Source organism: Neurospora tetraspora (assembly GCF_033439725.1).
Source record: "Neurospora tetraspora strain CBS 560.94 chromosome Unknown B0H65scaffold_4, whole genome shotgun sequence".
Taxonomy (NCBI): Eukaryota; Fungi; Ascomycota; class Sordariomycetes; order Sordariales; family Sordariaceae; genus Neurospora; species Neurospora tetraspora.
The window spans coordinates 1,059,490-1,082,285 of NW_026944386.1; the positions used below are offsets into that span (position 1 = coordinate 1,059,490).

At 52.2% G+C, this 22,796-nt stretch overlaps 9 protein-coding genes across 9 annotated transcripts; 6 read left to right on the forward strand and 3 right to left on the reverse strand.

Moving 5' to 3' along the window:
- Window positions 1–1,787: 1,787 nt before the first annotated feature.
- On the forward strand, window positions 1,788–4,957 carry B0H65DRAFT_573224 (uncharacterized protein; the record flags this gene model as incomplete). The annotated part of the gene is made up of 12 exons (XM_062830539.1): window positions 1,788–2,002; window positions 2,187–2,242; window positions 2,357–2,476; window positions 2,539–2,604; window positions 2,684–2,749; window positions 2,827–2,889; window positions 2,979–3,062; window positions 3,145–3,270; window positions 3,346–3,426; window positions 3,485–3,547; window positions 3,615–3,674; window positions 3,764–4,957. 12 exons carry the CDS (start codon window positions 1,788–1,790, stop codon window positions 4,603–4,605), a joined length of 1,842 nt encoding a protein of 613 aa, XP_062681416.1. The 3' UTR covers window positions 4,606–4,957.
- B0H65DRAFT_588540 (putative ubiquitin-like protein) lies at window positions 4,948–5,850 on the reverse strand. The gene has a single exon (XM_062831009.1). It carries the CDS (start codon window positions 5,756–5,758, stop codon window positions 5,003–5,005), a length of 756 nt encoding a protein of 251 aa, XP_062681417.1. The 5' UTR covers window positions 5,759–5,850; the 3' UTR covers window positions 4,948–5,002.
- A 184-nt stretch (window positions 5,851–6,034) lies between these two features.
- B0H65DRAFT_464560 (nucleolar protein 58) lies at window positions 6,035–8,534 on the reverse strand. The gene is made up of 3 exons (XM_062826761.1): window positions 8,399–8,534; window positions 8,157–8,246; window positions 6,035–8,078 (listed from the first exon to the last, which is right to left on the reverse strand). Exons 1-3 carry the CDS (start codon window positions 8,431–8,433, stop codon window positions 6,410–6,412), a joined length of 1,794 nt encoding a protein of 597 aa, XP_062681418.1. The 5' UTR covers window positions 8,434–8,534; the 3' UTR covers window positions 6,035–6,409.
- A 275-nt stretch (window positions 8,535–8,809) lies between these two features.
- On the forward strand, window positions 8,810–10,437 carry B0H65DRAFT_186160 (V0 complex, c/d subunit of ATPase). The gene is made up of 4 exons (XM_062821573.1): window positions 8,810–8,990; window positions 9,043–9,131; window positions 9,206–10,095; window positions 10,155–10,437. Exons 1-4 carry the CDS (start codon window positions 8,959–8,961, stop codon window positions 10,236–10,238), a joined length of 1,095 nt encoding a protein of 364 aa, XP_062681419.1. The 5' UTR covers window positions 8,810–8,958; the 3' UTR covers window positions 10,239–10,437.
- On the reverse strand, window positions 10,414–11,956 carry B0H65DRAFT_186164 (uncharacterized protein). Its single transcript, XM_062821574.1, has 2 exons — window positions 11,664–11,956; window positions 10,414–11,552 (listed from the first exon to the last, which is right to left on the reverse strand). The coding sequence occupies exons 1-2, from the start codon at window positions 11,707–11,709 to the stop codon at window positions 10,636–10,638; spliced, it is 963 nt and encodes a 320-aa protein (XP_062681420.1). The 5' UTR covers window positions 11,710–11,956; the 3' UTR covers window positions 10,414–10,635.
- Window positions 11,957–12,207: 251 nt separating this feature from the next.
- B0H65DRAFT_464564 (ribosome-associated protein (Rap-1)) lies at window positions 12,208–13,965 on the forward strand. The gene is made up of 5 exons (XM_062826762.1): window positions 12,208–12,451; window positions 12,537–12,556; window positions 12,638–12,695; window positions 12,809–13,257; window positions 13,322–13,965. Exons 1-5 carry the CDS (start codon window positions 12,360–12,362, stop codon window positions 13,573–13,575), a joined length of 873 nt encoding a protein of 290 aa, XP_062681421.1. The 5' UTR covers window positions 12,208–12,359; the 3' UTR covers window positions 13,576–13,965.
- A 592-nt stretch (window positions 13,966–14,557) lies between these two features.
- B0H65DRAFT_524083 (uncharacterized protein) lies at window positions 14,558–16,416 on the forward strand. The gene is made up of 3 exons (XM_062828814.1): window positions 14,558–14,760; window positions 15,104–16,031; window positions 16,122–16,416. Exons 1-3 carry the CDS (start codon window positions 14,725–14,727, stop codon window positions 16,220–16,222), a joined length of 1,065 nt encoding a protein of 354 aa, XP_062681422.1. The 5' UTR covers window positions 14,558–14,724; the 3' UTR covers window positions 16,223–16,416.
- A 586-nt stretch (window positions 16,417–17,002) lies between these two features.
- B0H65DRAFT_573246 (uncharacterized protein) lies at window positions 17,003–18,242 on the forward strand (the record flags this gene model as incomplete). Its single annotated transcript, XM_062830540.1, has 2 exons — window positions 17,003–18,035; window positions 18,193–18,242. The coding sequence occupies 2 exons, from the start codon at window positions 17,003–17,005 to the stop codon at window positions 18,240–18,242; spliced, it is 1,083 nt and encodes a 360-aa protein (XP_062681423.1).
- Window positions 18,243–20,334: 2,092 nt separating this feature from the next.
- Window positions 20,335–22,086, forward strand: B0H65DRAFT_493161 (uncharacterized protein). Its single transcript, XM_062827762.1, has 3 exons — window positions 20,335–20,697; window positions 20,772–21,843; window positions 21,957–22,086. Exons 1-3 carry the CDS (start codon window positions 20,425–20,427, stop codon window positions 22,070–22,072), a joined length of 1,461 nt encoding a protein of 486 aa, XP_062681424.1. The 5' UTR covers window positions 20,335–20,424; the 3' UTR covers window positions 22,073–22,086.
- Window positions 22,087–22,796: the final 710 nt, after the last annotated feature.

Here is a 22,796-nt window from a genome sequence, read left to right on the forward strand (position 1 = left end):
TGACGATGGATCTGATGAGGCGTCTGGTTTTGAGCATTGCTGTTGTTTGTGTTTGTGCTTTATGACATGCTGTCGTTATACTAGATCGGGGTGGACAGAACTTGTCAAGTGCTGACGGCATTCCAGTGGTTGCTTTTGAAGTATGCCACACCATACTGACCGGGTCGGAGATAAGCGCGTCTCACCACTTGCACACGCGCCGGCCTTCAGCACGAGGATGATACGCTCTCACGTGATGGGGACCTCGATATGACTTGCATCCCTCCACTCTCTTTCGGGACAAGATCATCGTCGTTAAGCGACCATCCCCCTCCCCCACACCCGAACGGCAGCACGCCGTTGTTTTTTCGCATCTTTCCTGCACCTTTCAGCACAACATCGTTTGACTAGTCGCCGCCAGCAGCGAGATAAAGAAGAATATCGGAGGCCGGGGACTCTTCCCGTAACTCGCCTGTGGTCGAAGGAGCCATCTTTCTCTCAAGAAAAACATTGAGAAGCTTTTCCATTGGCTCCTGTCCAAAATCCCCAGCCATTTCTCAAACGCCCCGAATGCCATGGATCATGCGTCTGGTGGGCGCGGGGAAGGAGAAGATACCCGTCAGATGGCTCCAACAACCGTGTCAGAGATCCCGGAGGCGTCGTGACCACCAATCGACTCGCATGCTTTTTATGTGCATCAAAGAGGTTGCGTCCCGAGAAAGAGGGTGTCCTGGCCTCCTGGATTTTTTGTTTGTGATGTTTTGACATTCAGTCGAACCAAACAATGAGCCAGCCGAGCCAGCTTAAAGCCAAAGATGCCATGGCGAGAGCAGGGTGCGACATGAGGAGCATAAAAGTGCAAGCGCCCGGCCTGGCAACGGGTGATGAGCGGGGATGACGATCAGAGGAAGAAATGCTTGACGCTGTGCTGTGCTGTTTTGTTGGTAAACAATCAAAAGGCTCAGGGCACATTCCTTCGCTTTTCTGTACCGACTTCCTAAGCTCCCCTGGGTGCCTTCTGGCTCCTCGTCCTCTTGTCATTTTCCCGGATTCTTTCGAGTGAGACAGGACAAATGAAGACAAGGGCGCGCACTTACGCAAGAGAAAACTTGAATCGATACAGGCTCGCAGAAGGTGTGTTTTTTACCGTTTTTTATGATGCTTTGCCCCGCCAATGTGGTTCCGAACGGCAAGTCAAACATCAACAAGCTCCTACGGGGGGCTCGATGGTGGCAGGGGTGGCAGGGCTGATCACAACGTGATGTGGTACATACTGTAGCTCTACCGAGAGCACGAGAGGCTCATGACTGACTTGACAGGTTCAAGATGAACATGAGGAAATGAGTGGTCTATCGGCTTTGATTGCTCTGTGTTTCATTCCTGTTTTCTTTTGTGGGCGTTCTGACATTCTTCTATCTCTTCCCCCTTGCTTGACATCTCCAGGATTCAGGTACGCAGTAACCTGTTCATCCAACGGTCCGGGTCAGCCATATCACCAGGTCCATGACCCTCGTCCTCCCTTGAGTTGACTTCTTCTCCAAATCGTCTCACCTGACCTTGTCCTTGACCTTATCGACCTTGGCAACGGCCACTGTTTGCGTCCGTTTGTTTTTCATTCTTCTCCAACTAGTTTACTGTTTTCTTCTTTTTCGGTGACCTAAACGACCGACCCAAAGGACCCAAATATTCGGCCACTGGTTCGGTCCGGTCCGGTACTACCATATCGAGGCCAGTTCAGTCAGCCCATTGATACACCACATCTTATCAATATCACCACCGCATCCTTTACTACACAGTAAACCGCCATCATGAACCACCGAAGCAAAGGCCAACTCATGTGCAGACTCGAAGGATGTCCGCACGAAGTCCTCTTCAAGGCCGTCGACGGAGGAGGCTACGTCGACCCTCTCGAGCGCCGGGCCAGCGGTATCAGAGACAGAAACAACCCTCTGCAGGGCAGAGGGTCGCCGGCTGGTGGGCCGGGAGGGTATGGTCATCAACATCGATATTCGAATGCCGGGGCGTCGACTGTTGCTTCGCCTTTTTGTCAAGCTCGTTAGCCACCCTATTTTTTGTGTGTCAAGATCCGTGCTTCTGCTTCTATCTATTTGTTGCTTAGAAGAGACGTCTTAGTATGTGACATGGAGTTTGAAAACTCGTTCTAACATCTGTGACTGAAAAATAGATACCTGCACCCACTTCTTCAGAGATGACGAGACTTGCACGCAACTGAAGCCGGCGCATGATTCTGTTTGTGCTTATCGTAAGATACACCTTACCTCTAGATACCCTTACCTCTATGCCTGTTTACTACTATTCTACCATCCTCTCTCTCTCTCGGATGAGTTCGTGACTGATTAGCGATGTGATGTGATAGACGCGAGATGTCCCGTTCCCGAGTGCAACCAGGCGAGGCTTCAGTATTTGGATCCCGCCTACGAGTCAAGACATAGCGATACTGGGCCGATGTATCAGAGATGGGAGTATTGTGCTGATCGTGAGTCTTACTGTTGTCCAGAGAGGCTGTTGGACTTGTGTGCTGATGTTGAAGTGGTATAGACAAGTGCACCATCCGAAGGTGTCCTCGTCGAAAACAGTCAGCGAAGGCCATCTACTGCAAGGATCGTAAGTCTTTTATGCTGTTTTCTGGATTGTCTCCAAAAACACACTCGAGAAAGGGCTAACTTGTGGTGTGAGCATGTAGATGGGTGTCAAGCGGATGGTTGTAAGAGCCAGAGACTTGACTCAAAACATAATTGCTGTGAAGAGCGTGAGTGGCAGTCGTCCCCTAGCGTACCACATCTCGGGGTCCATGTCCATGAGGCTGACAACATTCGATTTGTCCAGATCAATGCAAACAAGATGGTTGCGGAACCATAGTCGAGGGGAAATTCTCCTACTGCGCAATTCGTAAGTGTCTTAAGGACCTTATGACCCGGTCTTCTTCTTCAAAGGGAACCGACCATCATTCATCGGCTGACACTCAATCTTTTGCAAAGACATTAAATGCGATATCAGCAACTGCAATAGGGCAAGACACAACGTCTCAGGGACGAAGGACTACCTAAGGTTCTGCACCGATCGTGAGTCTCTCTCCCTCCTCTTTAACCTGCTATCCTTGCTGGTGACCTAAATATTGACCTCCGATTGTCTCTACGTGTGTAGACGCCACTTGCGCAGTAAACCGCTGCACAGACTTGAAGATCGAACAATCCCTCTACTGCGCAAACCATACGTGTAGGGAAAGGGGCTGTAGCAAGAGTAGTCAGTCAAAGCCGTTTTGTAGTGAGCGTGAGTTGTTGTCCTCTCCCCGTCATGAGAACTTTCAAAGTGTTGGGATTGCGACTAACATATGATGATACACAGACTGCTGCGCGGAGGTCAACTGTCGGTCTCCAAGGCCTTGGGCAGCTAGTCCAAATGCGAGGGGGAAGTTCTGTCCGCTGCGTAGGTCACCCCGAAAGTTCGAGACCCTTAAAGATCAGAGATGCTGACGGAGGTACAGACACTTGCCGTGCCCAGGATTGTCCTGAGTTCGTTGACCGCTTAGCCATCTTTTGCAGGACTCGTATGTCTCAGTTCTTCTCGCCCACCACTTTGTACAGCCAGGAACTGAAAGACTGACCACATAACAGACGGTTGCTCCAAACCCAAATGCCATGAAGAAGTCATCGTCGAGGGCTTCTGTCTTGACCGTACGTTCTCCCTATCAACCCCCTTCTACTCCTTCCCCCCCTTCCCCTCCTCTCTCTTATTAACAGAACTAACACCCACACCCTGCCAGACCTCAAAGCGCACTACATTACCCAAGGCGAACTCAAAGCCCGCGGCGGCTCCTCCTCCTCTTCCAAGGACTCATCAACCACCCTCATCACCCGTCCCGGCCCCGGCCCAGTCGCCGCAAATCTTCAACCCCCAAACTTCCCCCGCCGCCTCTCCCAACAATCCATCGCCTCCATCCGTCCCGGTCCCGGCCAACGCCCAACATCCGTCCTCCTCCACGGACACGCTCACGAGATCCTTATTCCACCTGATGAACACCCCGACGAACTCCTCGACAACCACCACAACAACCCGGTTAAATTCTTGGACCACCAACACCAAGCCCACGTCGATGACCCCGACCCTGATCTAGATGACGATGAGGTTGACGACCATCTGCCGAATTTGAATCCAAGTAGTTTGAACAGCCATTTAAGTCACATCAGCCATCACATCAACCAAAGCCACCAAACCCACCGCAGTCAACACAAGCAAGACTATAATAATCCCCATGATATCAAAGAAACAGGCAGTGGTAGAAGTTCCCGATCGAGCGAAGCCGTCTCAGCTCTTTCAGACGGCGGCGATATCGGGGCGGGGGTGAACGGCTCGTTGGTCAATGGAGGCGGAAGTCCAGGAGATCCGCCGGAGTACAGCAAGGTTGCTAGTTCGATCGTGAGTGTTGGACAGGGGCATGATGGCGGGGAGGTGACGAAGACGGGGAATGGGGGTGGAGGTGGTGGAAGGGGAGAGAGGGAGAGGGAGAGGAATAGGAGGGCGGAGAGGGAAGGTACTGGGGGAGGAGTGCCCGGATCTTTTGGGGGGGAAGGACTAGGGAAGGGGGAGGATAGTGATGGGTGGTAGTAGGTGTGTGGAGAATTGTTCGTGGGAGGGTATGAATGATGGAGTATGATCACGATATCATGAGGCGTTCATGGTGGTTGGTTTGGGGTGGTTTATTAATGGATCTAGGGCGGGCTTTTTGCGAGTTATCTATTCGTTGAGCGAGTAGCTAGGTTGATGATACCAAACCACTTCGTTTCGTTCATGTTCTGTCGGATATTAAATCCACGAGGTCCCATACAATGCTCCGACACTTTTGCCCATACTGCTGCCACTACGACACGAGCTGTCGCCCACCTTGGTATCAACGAAGGTACCGGCCATTCCCATCTCCGCTCTCCCACATCCACCCCCATTCTCCCCCTCTCCATTTTCCACTCCTCCCCCCTCCCCAGCCCAATCCTCCTCACGTACCTCCTCAATCACCAGTGTCAACCTCCAAATCAATCTGCACCCCATTACTAACTCCATAGTCCGCCAAGCTGAGTTGATCCTTAAACGGCCTCTCACCCTGCCTCTTCAGCAGGATCTCATGCGGCTCGCGACCGACCCGCATCGCCACCATGACCTTGAACTGCTTGATCGTGTCCGAGGGGAAAGCGGGGATTTGCGCCTTGGTGCCCAGTCGGTCGTTGACGGTTACGATGATCATTTCCTCTCCTCCTCCTCCTCCTGCTGAAGGAGCGGGAGCGGTAGAGGGTTTGTCGTCTTTCTTTTCTTTCTTGGGCCGGTCGGGGCGGTCACGACGAGGGGATCGGTCGCGGTCGCGGCGGGGAGAGCGGTTGTTGCGTCGTGGGGAACGGTCGCGGTCACGGTCGCGGTCGTCTCTTCTCCTTGGTGAACGGTCGCGGTCGCGATCTCGGTCGCCTCTGTAGCTATCGCCCCTGTAGCGATCTCCTCCTCCTCTTTGGTCCCTTTCACGGTCGCGGTCATCTCTCCTGCGTGCTGAACGGTCGCGGTCCCGACCCGAGTCTCTGTCTCTGGTACGATCATCATCCCGATCACGGTTCCTCCTGGGTGAACGATCCCTGTAGCCACGCTGCAGACCGGCGCGGTCTTGGTTGTCATCGTTGCTGGTGCTGGACTTCTGCTTCCATTTAAATCCGCCCGTGTTGATTTTAGGTTTTTGCGATGGTGATCGCGAACGCGACCGTGGTCGGTCCGAGTCTGCCATGATGGCAATTGTGGGGGATTTGGGTTTGTTGATGTAATGGAAGAAAGAGGGACGGTTCAGTTGTAAATAAACGAAGGCAGCAAGGGACCTTCGACTGCTGGCTGGAGACCGCTCCTTGGCTCAGTGACGGAATTTTAGTGGGGCTATTGTGCTTGGCTTGGAGCGATAAGATAAGGAACATAAAATCTAGAATTGGGACGTCAACACCATGGGAAACACACGATGACTAGGGTCAATTCAAGATGAATACAAGATCACTTCGCGATTAACAATGGATTACTGACTGTCAATCGAATTCAAGCTTCAGAAGACGGAGGCTATTTAGGTAGATAGGAATACAAGTTCGGTCCTCCGCCAACCGTTGACAAGAACCGGGCCGCAGCGTATCACCACCGCTGAACCTGTCTCAATGCCCCTTTTTAGATCCAAATGAGAATCGAGATCGCTTTATAAACAACATAAAAACCATATTCTTCTCTAAAACTCAAATCAATGCTCCATCCAGTACGCCGTCACATTGCCCATTACCAACGCCAGAGATCAACCACAAGCCGAAATTTTGCCGGGGAGGTGTATCATACAGACAAACAAACAAGAAGAAGGGAAGACGGAGCGGTAATTAACTCCGAAGATGAGAATTCAAAAAGGAAATCACTCCTTGCTGGACTTCTTCTTCTTCTTCTTGGGCTTCTCCTCTTTCGTTGTCTCTTCCTCCTCGGCCTCAGCCTTGCGCTTGGAGCTCTTGGACTTCTTGGCAGGCTTCTCCTCCTCCTCAGCCTCCTCCTCGACCTCGGCCTTGCCCTTGAAGTCCTTCTTGCTGAGGACCTCGAGGGTGCCGTCTTCCTTGATGCTGATCTGACCGCGCTCGAAGCGGCGCTTGAACTTGTCGGCAGACATGCCAGCGGCCTTGGCGAGACGCTCAAAGTCCTCGTCGTCAAGCTCCTTCTTGGCCTTCTTGTCCTTCTTCTCCTTCTTCTCCTTCTTGTCCTTCTTGGACTTCTTCTCAGAGACATCCTTCATCTCCTCATCCTCATCGGCGGGAGCATCCTTCATCTCAACCTCCTGGATGAGGGGCTTCTTGGGAGCCTCAGCATCAGCGGCCATGCCGTCAGCATCGATGTTGTACTTGCGGGCCTCCTTGATGTCCCACTTGGGGGCAGAAGCGACGGGGATACCGTTGGGGCCGACAGAGACACCCTTGCTGGCAATGGGCTTGCCCTCGAGCTGGCGAAGGTTGTTCTCAAGCTTGGCACGGGAGCGGATACCAAGGTTGGCGCGAGTCTCATCATCGGCATCCTCGGGGAACTCGGCAAGAGCATCGGTACGGACACCAAGAGCGACCTTGGAGGCGAGCTGACGAGCCATCTTACCCTTGTTGGCACCGGAAGCCTGGCCAACGAGAGAAGCGTGGTAGATGAGACCGTACTTGGGAGTGGCGTGCTTCGTCTTGAGGGCACGGAAAAGGGCCTTCTCGGCACCGAGAATCTGGATGGTAGAACCGGGGTTCTTGGCAAGGTTCATGACGGAGCCAGCGTGGGCAATGAGACGAGCACCGACAAGAGCGCCGACGAGCTCGGTCATGTTGGGAGCAATAGCGCGCATGCGGTTCTCGAGGTAGTCAGAGAGCTGCTTGCGGTAGACGGAGTAGTCGATGACGCGCTCAGCGAGGTACTTGATGTTCTGGAGATCCTCCTCGGAAACCTCAGTACCCATGGAAATATCGGCGGCAGCCTTGACGGCAGCCTCAATCTCGTGGGGAAGAATCTCGGACAAATCGGCAGTCGTGGCGTTAGAACGCATGCCCATGGTGACGATGATGCGAGCATAAGAAAGGTTGTCGGGAAGGATCTTGGCCAACTCGGGGAAGTGCCAGCCGTACCATTCCTTGACACGCATGGCGTAGGTGTTGAGCTCCTTGTCAAGCTCGTCGAGGAGCGAGACAGCGTGGACGATCATGACATCGACCTTTTCGGGGGAGAACTTGAGCTTGTGGCGGGAGAGAGAGTGAGAGAGACCGAGGGACATCTCCTTGAAGTTCTCGGGGAGCATGCCAGGAATGAGCTCGGGAAGGTACTGGCGGATGGCACGGAAGAGGTCGGTGGTGGTGGAGTCGGCAATGGGCTGGATGTCGAGGTTGGGGATCTTGTTGATGGCAGCACCGAGCTTGCTCTCGGCAACGGCGAGGGTGACCTTCTTCTCATTACCAATCTCGGCAAGCAGGCTGTTCAGCTTGGGGGTGATCTTGCCCTCAACAACACCAGCGATTTCCTCGAGGGCAGAGGCGGCGCTCTCGAACTTGGCGAACTCCTTGTACTTGATCCTGTAGGGACGCGTGTTGGTCAATTGTTGGATCTTGGGGGCAGGCTGGGAGTTGCCATGATGTGACGAGGCAACTTACTCCTTGGTGATCTTCTCAACGCTGTTGAGACGCTCGGCGAGGTTGTCGTCGGACAGCAGCTTCTTGTCTGCCGCCTTGAACAGGCCATAACTGTAGGGACGTGTTAGACATATGAACTATTATTCGACAGTGTGGTTGAAGTTCGAGACGGAAGACCAGCCGAATTGGACGATTCGAACTTCCTTCGCAAATGCATGGACGAGGCCGTGTGCATGGACGTGAATTGGTGTGATGGCACTTACCCGGCACTGGTTTCTGTTAGGATAAAGAGAGGCATGATTGCGGTTTGGTCTTTGGATCCCGAACGCGCTGTCAATTGTCGTTGGGAAACAGCAAGTGGGTGTGCTGTTTTTGCGATATTCACCAAGAGCCTCGAGGGGAGAAAAAAGTCGAGAGCAAAGAACAATTTTTTTCCACCAGACTTTGGAGCACCCACTTCTGCCCACTCTGCCTGCCCACTGAACGGCGCCCTTTCCCCCAATCAGAGCCCGGTGTGGGGTTGAATAGGCCAAGGTGGCCCAAGCTCGGCTACTGTACGTATCTTTTTCCTGGCAAGTTCTCTCCTTCAACCCTCGCCTCTGGCCGCTCTGAATTGGAGATGCCAAGACCAGCCATGCACGGTCCAACCCTCTCTCTGAAGCGCGGAGAGCGGCGCCCTGTTGCAGCCTTCCCGCGGCCCTGTCGCTGAGAGTGTGCCTGTGACCTCGATGGACAACTGGAGCTCCAACAACGACAAGCATCATCTGTTGTTGTTGAACACTCACTCGCTCGAACATCACCACCTCCAACTCCAACCGCAAACATGGAGGGTCTATTATTCAACGTCAACAATGGGTATGTTTTCCAGTTCCTAATATGCAGATCAAGTGCTGACCATCATCAATAGCTACATTGAGGGTATCGTCCGTGGATACAGGAACAGCCTGTTGACGGGCGCCAACTATACCAACATGACGCAATGCGAGTCGATTGATGGTGAGCCCTCCTCCCATCTCCATCCCCGACCCATAGCACCTCCATCCACATCACCCTAACAACACTGCCCACAGACCTCAAACTCCAACTCGGACCTGCATACGGCGACTTCCTCGCCTCTCTCCCTCCCAAGCCTTCGACCTCCGCTCTCGCCGCCAAGACCACCGACAAGCTGGTGTCCGAGTTCCGCTATGTCCGCGCCAACGCGACCGGCTCCCTGGCCAAGTTCATGGACTACCTCACCTACGGCTACATGATCGACAACGTGGCCCTGCTCATCACGGGCACCCTTCACGAGCGCGACACGCGCGAGCTGCTCGACCGCTGCCACCCGCTCGGCTGGTTCGAGACCATGCCCGTCCTCTGCGTGGCCACCAACATCGAGGAGCTGTACAACAGCGTGCTGATCGAGACCCCGTTGGCCCCTTACTTCAAGGGCAGCCTGTCGCACCAGGACCTGGACGAGCTCAACATCGAGATTGTGCGCAACACGCTGTACAAGAACTACCTGGAGGATTTCTACCACTTTGTCAACACCCACCCCGATATGGCCGGGACCCCGACTGCTGAGGTCATGACGGAGTTGCTGGAGTTTGAGGCGGATAGGCGGGCTATCAACATCACTCTAAACTCGTTCGGCACCGAGCTGTCCAAGGCGGACCGTAAGAAGCTCTATCCTAACTTTGGGCAGCTGTATCCGGAGGGGACGCTCATGTTGTCGCGGGCGGATGATTTTGAAGGCGTGAGACTGGCTGTTGAGGGTGTGGCTGATTACAAGTCCTTCTTCGATGCTGCTGGTCTCGGAGGCGGTCCTAGCGGTCCCGGTAACATGGGTGGTGGCGGAAGTGAGGGCAAGAGTCTGGAAGACATGTTCTACCAGAAGGAGATGGAGATCTCCAAGGGCGCCTTCACAAGGCAGTTTACCTATGGCATAGTGTATGCGTGGGTTAAGTTGAGGGAGCAGGTGAGTTCAGAGTTTTCCCCGTTGTCGGTTGAAAACCTGGTGACTAACGCGATATTCAGGAAATCCGCAACATCACTTGGATCGCCGAGTGCATAGCGCAGAAGCAGAAGGAGAGGATCAACAACTACATTAGCGTTTTCTAAAGGACAGTCAGTTGTCGTAATGAGGTTTGATTTTTAGGTTGCATTTTTATCAGAGGAACCTCGTCCTCCCCCTATGTTTTCCTTGAGCCGGGGTTGTTAGTCTGCATGTTATCAATGATCAAGAAATGGGAAGGGGAGAAAAGGCGTATTGGGCGCGAATGGCCAAAGTATTATATCTGGACTCTTGAGGAACACAAAGGGGGGTATCATCATCAGCATTGCCCTGCCCCCGCGTGCGCCCCTGGTTTTCTCCGGTTATTGTTTATTGTTGTATTGTACATAGAGAAGGCCTCTTTGTTTTGTTACACACGCTTTCCTGCTACAACTGGGAATCACATCTTCTTCCACTCACTCACACACAAACACACACGACAACCGACCGGGTGCGTTGAATGTATTAGAGGGTGATCTGACCCTTCCAGGTGGCGGGCGTCAGACCCAGAGTCTCGAGCATGTGATGCCACCTTCCACTGCCTCTCTCCTTGCGCTCCATGTAGCTCAGCAGCCTCTGGCGCTTGTGGCACAGCCTCCGCAAACTGCGCTTGTTGTTCTTGTCTCTGTTGCCGCCGTGGCCCTCGAGCGCCTTGGTGAGCGCCCTGATCTTGGACGTCAGGATGGCGATCTGCACCTCACTGCTGCCCGTGTCCGGGCCTGCCCGCACCGGCTGGGGCTTTGGCTCCACTCCGCGCGCCAGCGGCGGCGTCGGCCTCTCGACGGTGTGATCTGTGTTGTGGCGACCAAAGGTCTCGATGCAGCGGCGAATGTTGGCGTGTTTGCGGTCCTTGGCACCACCATGCTCAAGCTTCGCGATACGCTCGAGGGCGGCGACGGCCTTGGCGTGTCTGGCGGCGTGCTCGCGAGCCTCCTCGTCCTCCTTCTCCGGGTCGGCCGTCGACCGGTCCTCGGCCTTGATGGGCTTCAAGATGTGTTCGGCGTACTGGATGGCGCTGTCGAACTCGTCCTTGTTGAGCAGGTAGTTCCGTAGGTGCGGCGAGGTCGGGAGGGGCTTGGGTTCCTCAACCACCTGGCCGTCGGGACCGGCCTTGGGCGCCGAGACGGGGGCCTGGCCGGCGCTGTCGAAGGACTCGACGAAGGGGGTCGTGATGCCCTTGACCGGGTCGCCCCATGCGGCGTCGCGTTCGGCCTGGAGCTCCGCCTGGCGCTTGACGTTGACGGCCTTGCGCTGTTGCGCCTGGGCCCAGCCGTAAGGGTCCTGCTTCATTTTACGCTTCTTTTCTTTCTGGGAGATGTTGGCGGTTTGGATGAGAGGTTGCAGGGCCTGCGCCGGAGAGGCGACGGCGGGGCGGAGACATACTGTCGTTTCCGCAGCAACATGTCAGTACGTTATGTTGGCGGGGGACATCATGGAGAGGAACAACAAGAGACACAGGAGAAAAGTTTATAAGGTAATAAGAGCTCACGTACGTGTGAGGCTGCGAAGCCCTTGAGGGCCAGGTAGCCTGGGAGGCATGGTGGTTGGGTGTGGTGGTGGTGGTGGAGGTGCACCGGCGTGGTCGGTCTCGAGGTGCAAGTCGGCGCAACAACTTTCTTCAAGTCTCGCAGCTTGGCCCGGCGGTCCCTCCTCGTCCCTCCAGGTCACGCTCCGGCCGATGTTGAACAACTTCCCGTGTCGGTCCGCACCTGGACCAAATTTTGGGTTCCAATTGCGCTAGGCTGGGATCAGGCTAGCTCATCTCTGGATTTGGGGCTGCGAACCGTGAAGTGGAGTGGCTCATCGGCCATTCTAAAGTCCGACCACCCAGAGTGAAGCAAACCGTGGGATTCAGAAAAGACATTGCGTCAAAGTCGAGATCTGGTGGGGCCGAGCTTCTTCATAGCTGTTGATTGGGTGCAGCGCCTTCGTCAAGATGAAGAGTACGTACCGTGTCCCAAAGGCTTGGCACGGTCAACTGTCAACCAACTGCACAGCCCTGGCGGGGCAGTCGGCGCACTCGCGGCACTCCACAAAATTGAATTTGTGTGCGAAAATCAGAGGAAGAAGCTCGGACGTCCCGCGCCTTGGCTGGCCTGGTTGAATTAGAAGAAAAATATATTCAACCTCCACGCCGTCTTCCTGACACCTCCTCAGTCCTCACACCGCAAGGCCAGAGATCAGTCAAGATGGCGCCCGCTAACCTCCCCTCCATCTTCAATGCCACGAGCACCGATATTGAGCAGCTCCTTGCTGCTCAGTGCCACATCGGCTCCAAGAAGTGCGTTTTTGCGAAATCCACCTCGCCGGCGACATGGCCGAGAAGAAGAGATCACGAAATGCTGACTTTGTGCGATTGCGAATAGCCTCGGTGTTCACATGCAGCGTATGCACTCCTCCCTCGAAATATCCACACTTGTCGAAACAACGCCTTGCGACAAATCCCTGACCTGACTTCTCTCTGCAGCTTACCTCTGGAAGACTCGCGCCGACGGTGTCAACATCCTGAACGTTGGCAAGACCTGGTATGTGGAGGATCGATCGCACGAGTGGATGGTGACCAAGTGGAGGAGGATACTTGGTCACCGTGATACCTCAAACAAAGGCCACAATGGCTGACAGTGCTGGCTCACCACAGGGAGAAGATCGTCCTTGCTGCCCGCATCATCGCCGCCATCGACAACCCGTCCGACATCTGCGTTATCTCTGCCCGTCCCTACGGTCAGCGTGCCGTCCTGAAGTTCGCCGCCCACACCGGTGCTCAGGCCATCGCCGGTCGCTTCACCCCCGGTTCCTTCACCAACTACATCACCCGCTCTTTCAAGGAGCCCCGCCTCATCATCGTCACCGACCCCCGCACTGATGCCCAGGCCATCAAGGAGGCTTCCTACGTCAACATCCCCGTCATTGCCCTCTGCGATGCCGACTCGCCCACCGAGTACGTCGATGTTGCCATCCCCACCAACAACAAGGGTCGCCACGCCATCGGCTGCGTCTGGTGGATGCTTGCCCGTGAGGTCCTCCGCCTCCGCGGTACCATCTACAACCGCGAGACCCCCTGGGACGTCATGGTCGATCTCTACTTCTGTATGTATCCCCCGCAGCCCCCGTGACCGTTTGTGGGACAATGTCTCTAACTATTAACCTACAGACCGCGACCCCGAGGCTGAGGCCGAGGAGAAGGTTGAGGAGGAGAAGCTCCCCGGTGTTGAGGAGGAGGGTGTTGCCGCCATTGAGTCCGGCTTCCCCGCCACTGGTGACTGGGAGGCTGCCCCCGCTGGCTTCCCCGCCACCGGTGAGTGGTCCGATGCCGCTCCCGGTGCCGCTGCCCCCAACTGGGACGCTACTGCCCCTGCCACCACTGCTGACTGGTCCGCCACCGAGGCCAAGGAGTCCAGCTGGTAAACAGTTGTAATCGAAAAAACACATTCGGTTTCTGGGTCAAGAATGGCGTAATGGAGGCGTGATGGAGACTGGACTTGTGGCTTGAACCTCGCCCACCGATTTCCAACACGAATTGATCATGAATACCCCCAACAATGGAATCTGGCTCTGGCTTCTTGCAAACCGCTTATCCCCTGGCAATGGGTCAAATTTGACCGCACTAATGAGGGAAAGATACTCGATCTGGCGCCATCTACTCTTGTATATGCTGTCTGGAGAGAGGGAATGCCCTGTGGGGTCAAAAGGGGTGGACTTAATCGTTATCCCGCCCTTGCCATGTGGTGCGATTTGTGAAGTTTGGGGATCTTAAAACAGATGAGATTTGCTCCGAATGGATACGTCCCGACCCTACTGTGTGCTTCCCTCCTGTGATATGATGACCTTGGCCGTATTCCAGATCCCCTTGTCTCGGATTATGTAATCATGGCCCTACGAGATTGTCCAAAGTAAACAAACCATTCAGGGGCTGCGACTTTCAACCTAGGAATGGCCCATGTTCTTGACTGGCCTTTGTGAGATGTATGGCCTGACCTTTGGATGGTGCGTTATCCCTTTATAGTTGCTTTCTCCAGCATACGACGGCAAACGTTAATGACCTTTAAACAGCTTCGCCCAACATGGGTAGGGCATTGCGGCTCTGTCCATGAAGCTGGCAAGATGATGCTCATGACCGAAAAAAACCCGCTGGAGGATTCAAGAGATGACGGCGAATTATTGTATCAAAAGGGCTGTTCGTAGTTGCGACAGCATCGTCTCGAATCTACCTCCTTATCGCCTCCTCTTGGCACCACTGTACATACGAGGTGCATTCAGCATGGTGGAAGCATGCCAGGGATGAGTGAAGAAGGTTCACGCCTTGATGACTTCTTCCCGAGGTATCTCGTTCCAGAAATGTCTTTCCGATCAACAGTATTCGATGCATTATGGACTATCGCGGCACTTTCGTCGATAATGTCAGTTCCTGCTGGAACTTGCTGGTCACTCGCCATCCGTCCACGGCACCGCCATATATGTTGCACCTAGGTTGGCCCAATACAGGTGCTTGGAAAGTCGCTCATCACTCACTCGGCATCGGAGGGTGGCATCATTGCAGTCATTACCTCTGTCAACATGAGCCCCTTCCTTCCTCACGACGTGCTCTACCAAGTAAGCAACTCCCTGCCCTTCCTTCCTGTCATTGCTCTTGGGAAGGAGCATATGGCTATTCCAAATGAGGGGTACAACTTCTGGGATTTGGCGGAAGGTCTACTTCGTACTTCCTGTTCTCCTCAATCAACTTACCATCAACTTTCGAACCATTTTTTGAGATTGTCGGCTCCAGCACCAGCCACTCTCCCAATTCCCGAATGCTTCCAATATCTTGCCCGTCTTCTCTATATTGCCTCGTCCATGACCGAAAATTTGAGACCTTATCGCTCATGGGTGATGGGCACAAGGTCTTCCGCTTTTTTGTTAGGGACGAGATCGCTAACACCGCAGCTCCTTTCAGGTCATCCACCACTTCTGCCTCCTCCATCTTCCTTCCGGAGGCAATCACTCTCTCATTGATCCCTCCGTCCAACAACTTCTGCAGTTGCGTCTCATCTCCCGCGCCTTCTACCACGCCGCCACGCCGCACATCCTCAAGCACGTTCCGTTGACCTTTGATGAAGAAATTGACCGCTGGCCACAGTCTTTACGGTTTTGGTCTAGTGAAGAGACGAAGCACTTGAGGGCGAGGTTGAGGAAGCTGAAAGTTGTTGTGCGGAGCCGTCGGATTGCAATCGAATGCCTTGTCGAAGATAACACCCCACCGGATCAAGCGCTGGCTCTTTCTGCTACCAAGGAGCGTCAACTACGAACTTGTACGACGGAGTTGATGGAGAAGCTCGAACTACCTATGGTTGGCCTACCCAGTCTGAGGGAGTTGAGTCTTAGCGTTGACGAATCCATCACCGTCCATAATGACGACTTCATTGTCAACAGAACCGTGCCCAACCTTGTGCTCAGAACCGCCAGGGGTTTTAGGTGCGCCTTGAGCGACGGGAGGCTTGACCACTTGACCAGCCTGAGGGTGGAGGCGACTGCCAACCAGCTTGCGGAGATTGTGTTGAGCGCGGCAAGATCGAAGCGGCTTTGCACGAACTTGAAATCGCTTCATTGCCTTCTGCGAGAGTGGACTGGCGATGGGGAGGTTATGGAAGAAATCTTGTCCGATGATGCGGTCCCGGACTTGGTGAAGCTGTGCCCCAACCTGCAAGAACTTATTGCTTTTGGGGTGCTCGCGAAGCTGCGGCTTCATCCGGAAAACAAAGGCCTAGACAAGCTGATCTTGTGCAATATTTGTATCCCTTGGAAGCCGTTCGAATGGCTGAAGAATCTGGTGGCGAGGAATACGTCAGTGGAACTCATAGATATCCACTTCCGGGACTACCTTGGTTGGTGATAATATGCCCCTTTTAACATTCATCTAGCTATTCAAGCTACAAGGGATCATGACTAACCTATGTATAATGCCCACGTAACAGGAACTTCCGAATACAAGACCTTACAAAAAAAGCTACACTGCTACAGCTTACAGGTCATGGAAGGAGTTAAGCTCGTCTTCCCAGAGCCTCTTGAGTTATAGCAAAGGAGACCCACATCACTTCTGCCGAAAGCCCTTTTGCCGATAAAGAAGAGAAGAGGGGAGTAGCTGGTTGATGATTCCCTTCGGAGGAATCACGGGTCGTTGTTTTCGATTGCAAAGGTGGGATAAGTTGATGATTGTGAGTCAGACCTTGCATATTCCCAGACTCCTAATGAGAAAGATCATGTTGGCACTTCTGGAAAAATGTCACTTTTAACTTTTTGACATGGTGTCTTGACTTGTTCTTTAGACTTGATGACCCTTCTCTTGCTTCGCGTTATCTTTTTGCTTCTACAACCAACACTGAGTTGCTCGTGGTATTAGTCTTAAGCTATTATGTGTGGGGGGGTTCTTTCTCCTTCTGTTTCGTAAGCGGCCATTGAGTGGATTCTACATGTCCTTTCCAGTCTGGGAGGGAGTTCCGCATATTTGAGGACGAGTGTCAGCCCTCTTGACTTGGGGCTCTCCGAAGAGTCATCACTCGGTTACAGTACTTCTCTCCACCATGGACCGACTTCCATATGATGTGATTTACCAAGTAAGTTGAAGCCTTCAGTCATCCACCCTTTATTGAGCTAACAGGAGTATGCCGATCTAACACAGATCATTGCAGAGTTCTGTAAATTATCTCTCTCATATTCGTCCGATGCAGAGTATACCAAAGCGCCACACTCATGGTTTCAAACAAAATGGGTCTCTAGGTCCAGTCTCGATCTCGTCCAACAGCTCCCCCAACTCCGGCTTGTCTGCAGAGCCTTCGCCCACCCAGTGCTGGTACACATGACCAAGCACATCCCCTTGACATTCGACAAACCTGAACGCTGGCTGAGGATGGTCGACTACTGGAACGACGAAAATAACCGTGGCATGATGAACCGCATCGAAAAGCTCTCGATAACCTTCAACAACTGGGAGTTTGTTAATTACTGCAAGGAGACAGCAGAGAGAGACAATAAAGCGAAACAGCAGCAGCAAGACCTTCACATCCTCCGCACTCGCTCCGGATCCGCGTATAAGCGCCAGCATCAGAACCGAAACCAGCATGGTCAGCAGCAGGAGCAGGCCACCGAACAACGACTTCGCGCCGCCATACGCCATCTCACCGACAACCTCAGCATCAACTACACAATGCGGCTGAAACAGATAAACATCAACTTAAGCTGCCTGTGGCCCGAATTCGGTTACAGGAAGGGCCCCAACTTCAAGCTCTGGAAGGGAGCCTGCGCACTTCTCCAGGGCCTCGAGCAAGTCTTTCGTTGCGGCTTCGACGGTAATTTAACCACCTTGCACATCACAGCCCCGGAGAATGACTTGGTCTCGCTGCTGTGCACCGCATTCGAAGCCGTGCCGAGGCCGGATCAGAAAAGACTGTGTGCGAACCTAGAAGAGTTCAGTGGCAGGTATACCCACGACATGGACAAGCTGAGGCAGCTGCCGTGGAAGGTTAACTTGAAAGTTGATGATGCCAAAGTTGTTGGAGCTGATGGGGTGGTTACTCGGATTCCAGGTGAGAGGGAGGTGGAAGTGAAGAGCGGTCAAGAGGCGATTGAGATGTTTGTCGCGAGGTGTCCGAAGCTGAAGAGGCTGGAGGTTTGGCGTCCGCGAGAGCTGCACTTGAGATTGCATCCGTTAGCAGCAAAGCGGGGCCTGGAGGTGTTGAGTGTGACAGAAACTTATATGATCATGGGGCCGATAAGCCTTGAGATGTTGTTGGAGAAGCTGGCGACGGAAAAGACGGAGATTCAGCTTAGGGATGTGACTGCGATTGTGCGTCCACCGGGGGGTTTGGTTCGAAGGCCGTTGAGACCGGATGGTAAGTTCTCGGGTTTCTTTTCTTCTGCCGTTCTTCTTCTCAATGCACCAACGACGGAGTCTCTCTAGAGATCTTGGTTATAGATCTGTTTGAATGCCCTGTTTACCCGATATATGGACACCATAGCTAACGCGGAATCCCACCCGACAGTAGATAGTCAAAACTGGTGTCTTGCTCTACAAGAAAAGACCGGGTGCCGCAGCGTGAAGGTTTTTCAGGGTCAAGACATGGTCCTGGAGGTTTTTAAGGCTGACGATAGGGTCATAGTAAGGAGCAAATGCCAGAATCTGGATGCACGGCCAAGCATCGCTTAGTTTGGACAGTAGGTCGCACTCATGGACAAGGTGGAAGACTGACATCAGAATGCTACCGGAGGGGATATGAGGGCTGGAACTAGGTAGAGAGCAAAGTAATACATACAATCTAATGCTGGTGTGTTTGTTAGTTTGATACTCCTGCTATTTTGGACGAGATTTATCCCGAGCTATCCTGAACCTTGCAAGGACGTATTGAAATGGTTAATTAAGTACGAATCGAAAATGCATTAACAAGATTTAATATGATATATTCAGTACTAGAATTGGGATATTCGAAGACCGATCAGACTTTAATTATGAATTGACACGCATGAACAGGGTCTGAAAACACCTGAGAATATTGACCTAGGTTTCGAGCTAACAAACAAACCAGCATTGGACTGTACAGCAAAGCAAGCCTGTGAAACAAAAGAGTGCCGTGAAAAGTAGAAAGGAAAAAAAAAAAAAAAAAAAAAAAAGGGCAAGACTCAACCGCCGTTGAACGCATTACCTCCCGCTCATCTACCAACTATCCTCAAGCTGGTTGCCTAGAGGTAAAATCCTTTCCATAATGTCAATTGTCTACTCATACATGCCTTTTCCTTTCCTTCCCATGCCATTTCAAATGCTCCAAATGGCTCTGCTAAATAGCAAGAGGTCTTTAAGAGAAAATTTAATCCCTGATGCCGCGTCCGTAAGCCATGAAAGCAATTAATCCTGCTCAACCCGTCCCCTTTTCATCTCCCTCCGGGGAAGGTACAAAAAGGTACAAAAAAAGACCAACAACCGCTCGTTCGAGTGGCATTTCAACGAACCATCGAAACACCTCAAACTATTTTGATTTTGTCGTTTATTTATATATTGGTAATCGATTACCTTCTTCTGTCGCTGCTCATACCTACAGATCCTAGCCAACGGACGCGGTCTACGATGTGGAACGCTCTTTGGGTTATTTGAATGTACATTATCGTTCCCGAACCGGTAGGTATCTTTTTCGGGGGTTGGTTTGCGGTGTTAGGACGGTTAACCGTTACGCCACTCGACCAAGCGGTTGTTGGTGACAGAAGGTGCCAAGGAGGTGAATTAAATACTCGTTAGGCGGTCTGTTCTGGTATGAGATGGAAGTGGAAGGGAGGAAGGAAGGAGCAGCGGCCCGGGTAGGTGCGGCAAATTTGCTGGAACCCGGTGCCTGGACAATGTGGTGGGTGTACTTGGTATGATGGGTAAATTCAATAGGCGGGGTGAGTACCGAACTTTACACACCCGGAATAGTCGTAAGAATAAACCGAATATAATACGATTAGTATATTATATATCCTAGCGTATTTAATATACCTTTGAGTTTAAATTCGAGGCATTCTCTAAAGGGAAGAATCCCTAAGTGATTCTAGCCGATGTGTTTTCAAATTATTGTGATCCCTATCACAGTTTTGTAACGGCCTTTTCTAGCCAAAGCGAGCCGTATTAGACTATCCATATTCGGTTTATTTTTACGCCCACCTCGACAACCCCGAAATTTTGGCCGTGGTAGTCCGTGCCAGATACCTGACAGGGGGGGTTTTCTTTTGCTCGGAACCACAGTAGGATATGGAAAGTGCTCCCGTATGCTGGAGATCTCGATTGTCCAAAGCATCGACATCCTACAGAGAGAAGGAGCAAGAGGCCAGGCGGTTGGAGGCGATTTTCAGGCACGACAAGAGACACCTTGCAAGTCAGGACTTCCTCCGCCTGATCCATTTTCTTCTCGATCATTCAAGCAACTCAACTGATTCGACCATTTCATTGAACTTGCAAACATCCACCCTTCTCCCCTTCTTCAAGGTTAGTTTCTTCAAGTTCGGCCGCTTTGACGAGAAGTGAATAAATCTCCACTCTAGTTTCTCTTCGCTGCCCGAATTATCACCATTCCTGCGTCTGATACTGGCACTTACTTTCGTCGGGTTCCTTCCATTACTTGAGTACAATGGTGTCTCCTAGCGAGACATGCCCATATAACTTCAGCGTAAGCATGTCCCTCTTCCAGTCCCCGCGGTTACCGACACCTCGCCCAAGTCAACCTCTCGCCTAGTCAACACTCACTAGCACTTATCAAGATGCTAGCCCGAAGAGAGAAGAAGATCACCTCTTTGCAAGAAAGCAGAAAGAAGAAAAAGAGAAACAAATATCACATGGTTGGACCGAAAAGAAAAAGGCATGCCAACCGTGAGAAAGGCGGAGAAGTCGTTGCGGCCTCTGAAGTGCCGCCAGAACCGCAGCCAGAGCTACAGCCAGAGCCACATCCAGAGCCAGAGCCACATCCAGAGCCAGAGCTACAGCCAAGTACGGGTATCACGTTTGATCGGCTTCCTTACGATGTCATTTACATGGTCAGTCAGAAGTTCCTCGTCTTTTGTCACTGTCTTTACCAATGTTCCAGTAACTCACTCCCATTCCAAAACAGATCATCTCGGAATTCTGCGCCGACCTCCCTCCACCGAGCGAACACTTGCCCACCTCCGCCCCCCTTTCCCTCCGCCCTCCAAAGGGTAAATCCGGGAAATTCTATTCTAAGTCTACTCACCGCCAACTCCTCAAACTACCTCTCGTCAGCCGAACCTTCTACCACGCAGCTCAAGCGCATATCTTCAGACACATCCCTCTCATACTTCACCGTGATCCCCAACACTGGTCCAGTTGCCTCGACTTCTGGGACAATGAGTCCAACCGCGCCGTCATGAACCGTATCCAAAGTCTTCGTATCGTCTTTGATATGGATGAGCTCGGCAGAAATTGTGAAATATATGGGAGGCCCAGCAAGAAGTCGGGAGTAGGACTGGAGTGGGGTGAGGTGGGAATCAGGGGTAATCAGCTCATGTGGGAAATGGAACGGTTTGGAGAAAAGCTAGCAATGCCCATGGCGGGCTTGCCAGCCTTGAGGGAGCTGGATATTCGGATAGACACCCATTCGAATGGCCCCATCATCCCCATACTTCCAGCCATTTTAGGTCGGTTAATGACGGACTTGCGAGAGGCATTCGAGTTTGGCCACTTCAACGGCCTGACTAGTCTGAGGTTGACGGCTGCTACCAACGATTTGGTCCCGCTTTTGCGTAGCGTATCGACCTCGGAGATTTGCTCAAGTCTTCGATCATTCTATTGCAAACGGCGGCCTGAGGAGCTTGTCCAATACCCCAGATATTTCCCGGAGACTCCGGGGAAAAAGACAGTTTACATCGATGGGCAATTCAAAGCTCGGGAATCTGGTTCGAAACAATTGCTAGCTGGCCTTGTTTGGAGGTGCCCCAAACTTAGAGATCTTACAATTCCCGAGTGGGCCCTGTTCAGCAGGGCATTGAGGCTGCATCCGGAGAACATCGGTCTGGAGAGGTTGGCTGTGTTAGGAACTGATATCGTTCCAGTTCCACGGGCTAAACCGACTGAAGATATCAACTCTATGAAGAGGTTGACCCGCAGAGGGGTGGTCAATCTAGAATTACATGGCGGAAAACTTCCGACATCGAAGGCTCATCTTGGTAAGTTTTGAGAAACTTCACGTCTCTGAGAGTCCCAACAAATGTTTGTGTTGGCGTAGAGTCAACTAGAGTGGCTAAAATGGAAGCTGACGCAAAACATCACCACTTTTTAGTGAGATTCGTCTACTTAGAAAACGCGCTAGGACGCAAGCTGAAAGTGTTTGGAGATGGCGTTCAATGCTACCCTAAACCAAAGGGCAACGGACGTCGCAAGCGTGGTACAAAATAGGGAAAATGAGTACCTCTACGGAAACACGTTGATGTCCAGTGTGCTTTCTCTTTATTGCAGTCATCAATGCCCCCTAAAGAGAACAAGAACTACCTATCACTTACACAATTCTTTCGGAATGACTGCATACAGTACAATACTGGTTTGTTTGTTAGCTCGAGACCTCTGGTCAACTTTCCTAGGCGTTTATTTATCTAATTAATCCGTTTCCTTCCACAACCAAAGCGTGATCTTACCTTACATATACTATTTTGAAAATTTGATACGCCATATTGAATCTTGTTAATGCCTTTCCGATCCGTACCTAGCCATTTATTTTATCTTTGTGAGGTTTGGGACAATTCGGGATAGATCTCGTCCAATATACCAGGAGTACCAAGCTAACAAACAAACCAGCATTAGATTGTACTATGAATCGACGAATGATGCATTGCGGTTTTATCAAGCTTTGCTACCTAGGAAGTTCATTCACATGTTCGACAAAGGTTGTTCGGTAAGGTAAGTAGGTAAATTCATATCTCAGAGGGAGAAAATGTCGAGTGTCACTCGTGCTGTGTTTGGCCTTTTCGTGTTCTTGCTTCTCGCTTGTGTCATACCTGGTGGTACGAACTACAAACCAAGATGCCATACCAGAGACACCCAAAAACCCTTGGATGTAGCTTGTACACTCTCGGCAATTCTAGATTCGGAGATAACTTCAGTTACAGTCTACTCAAGTTCACAG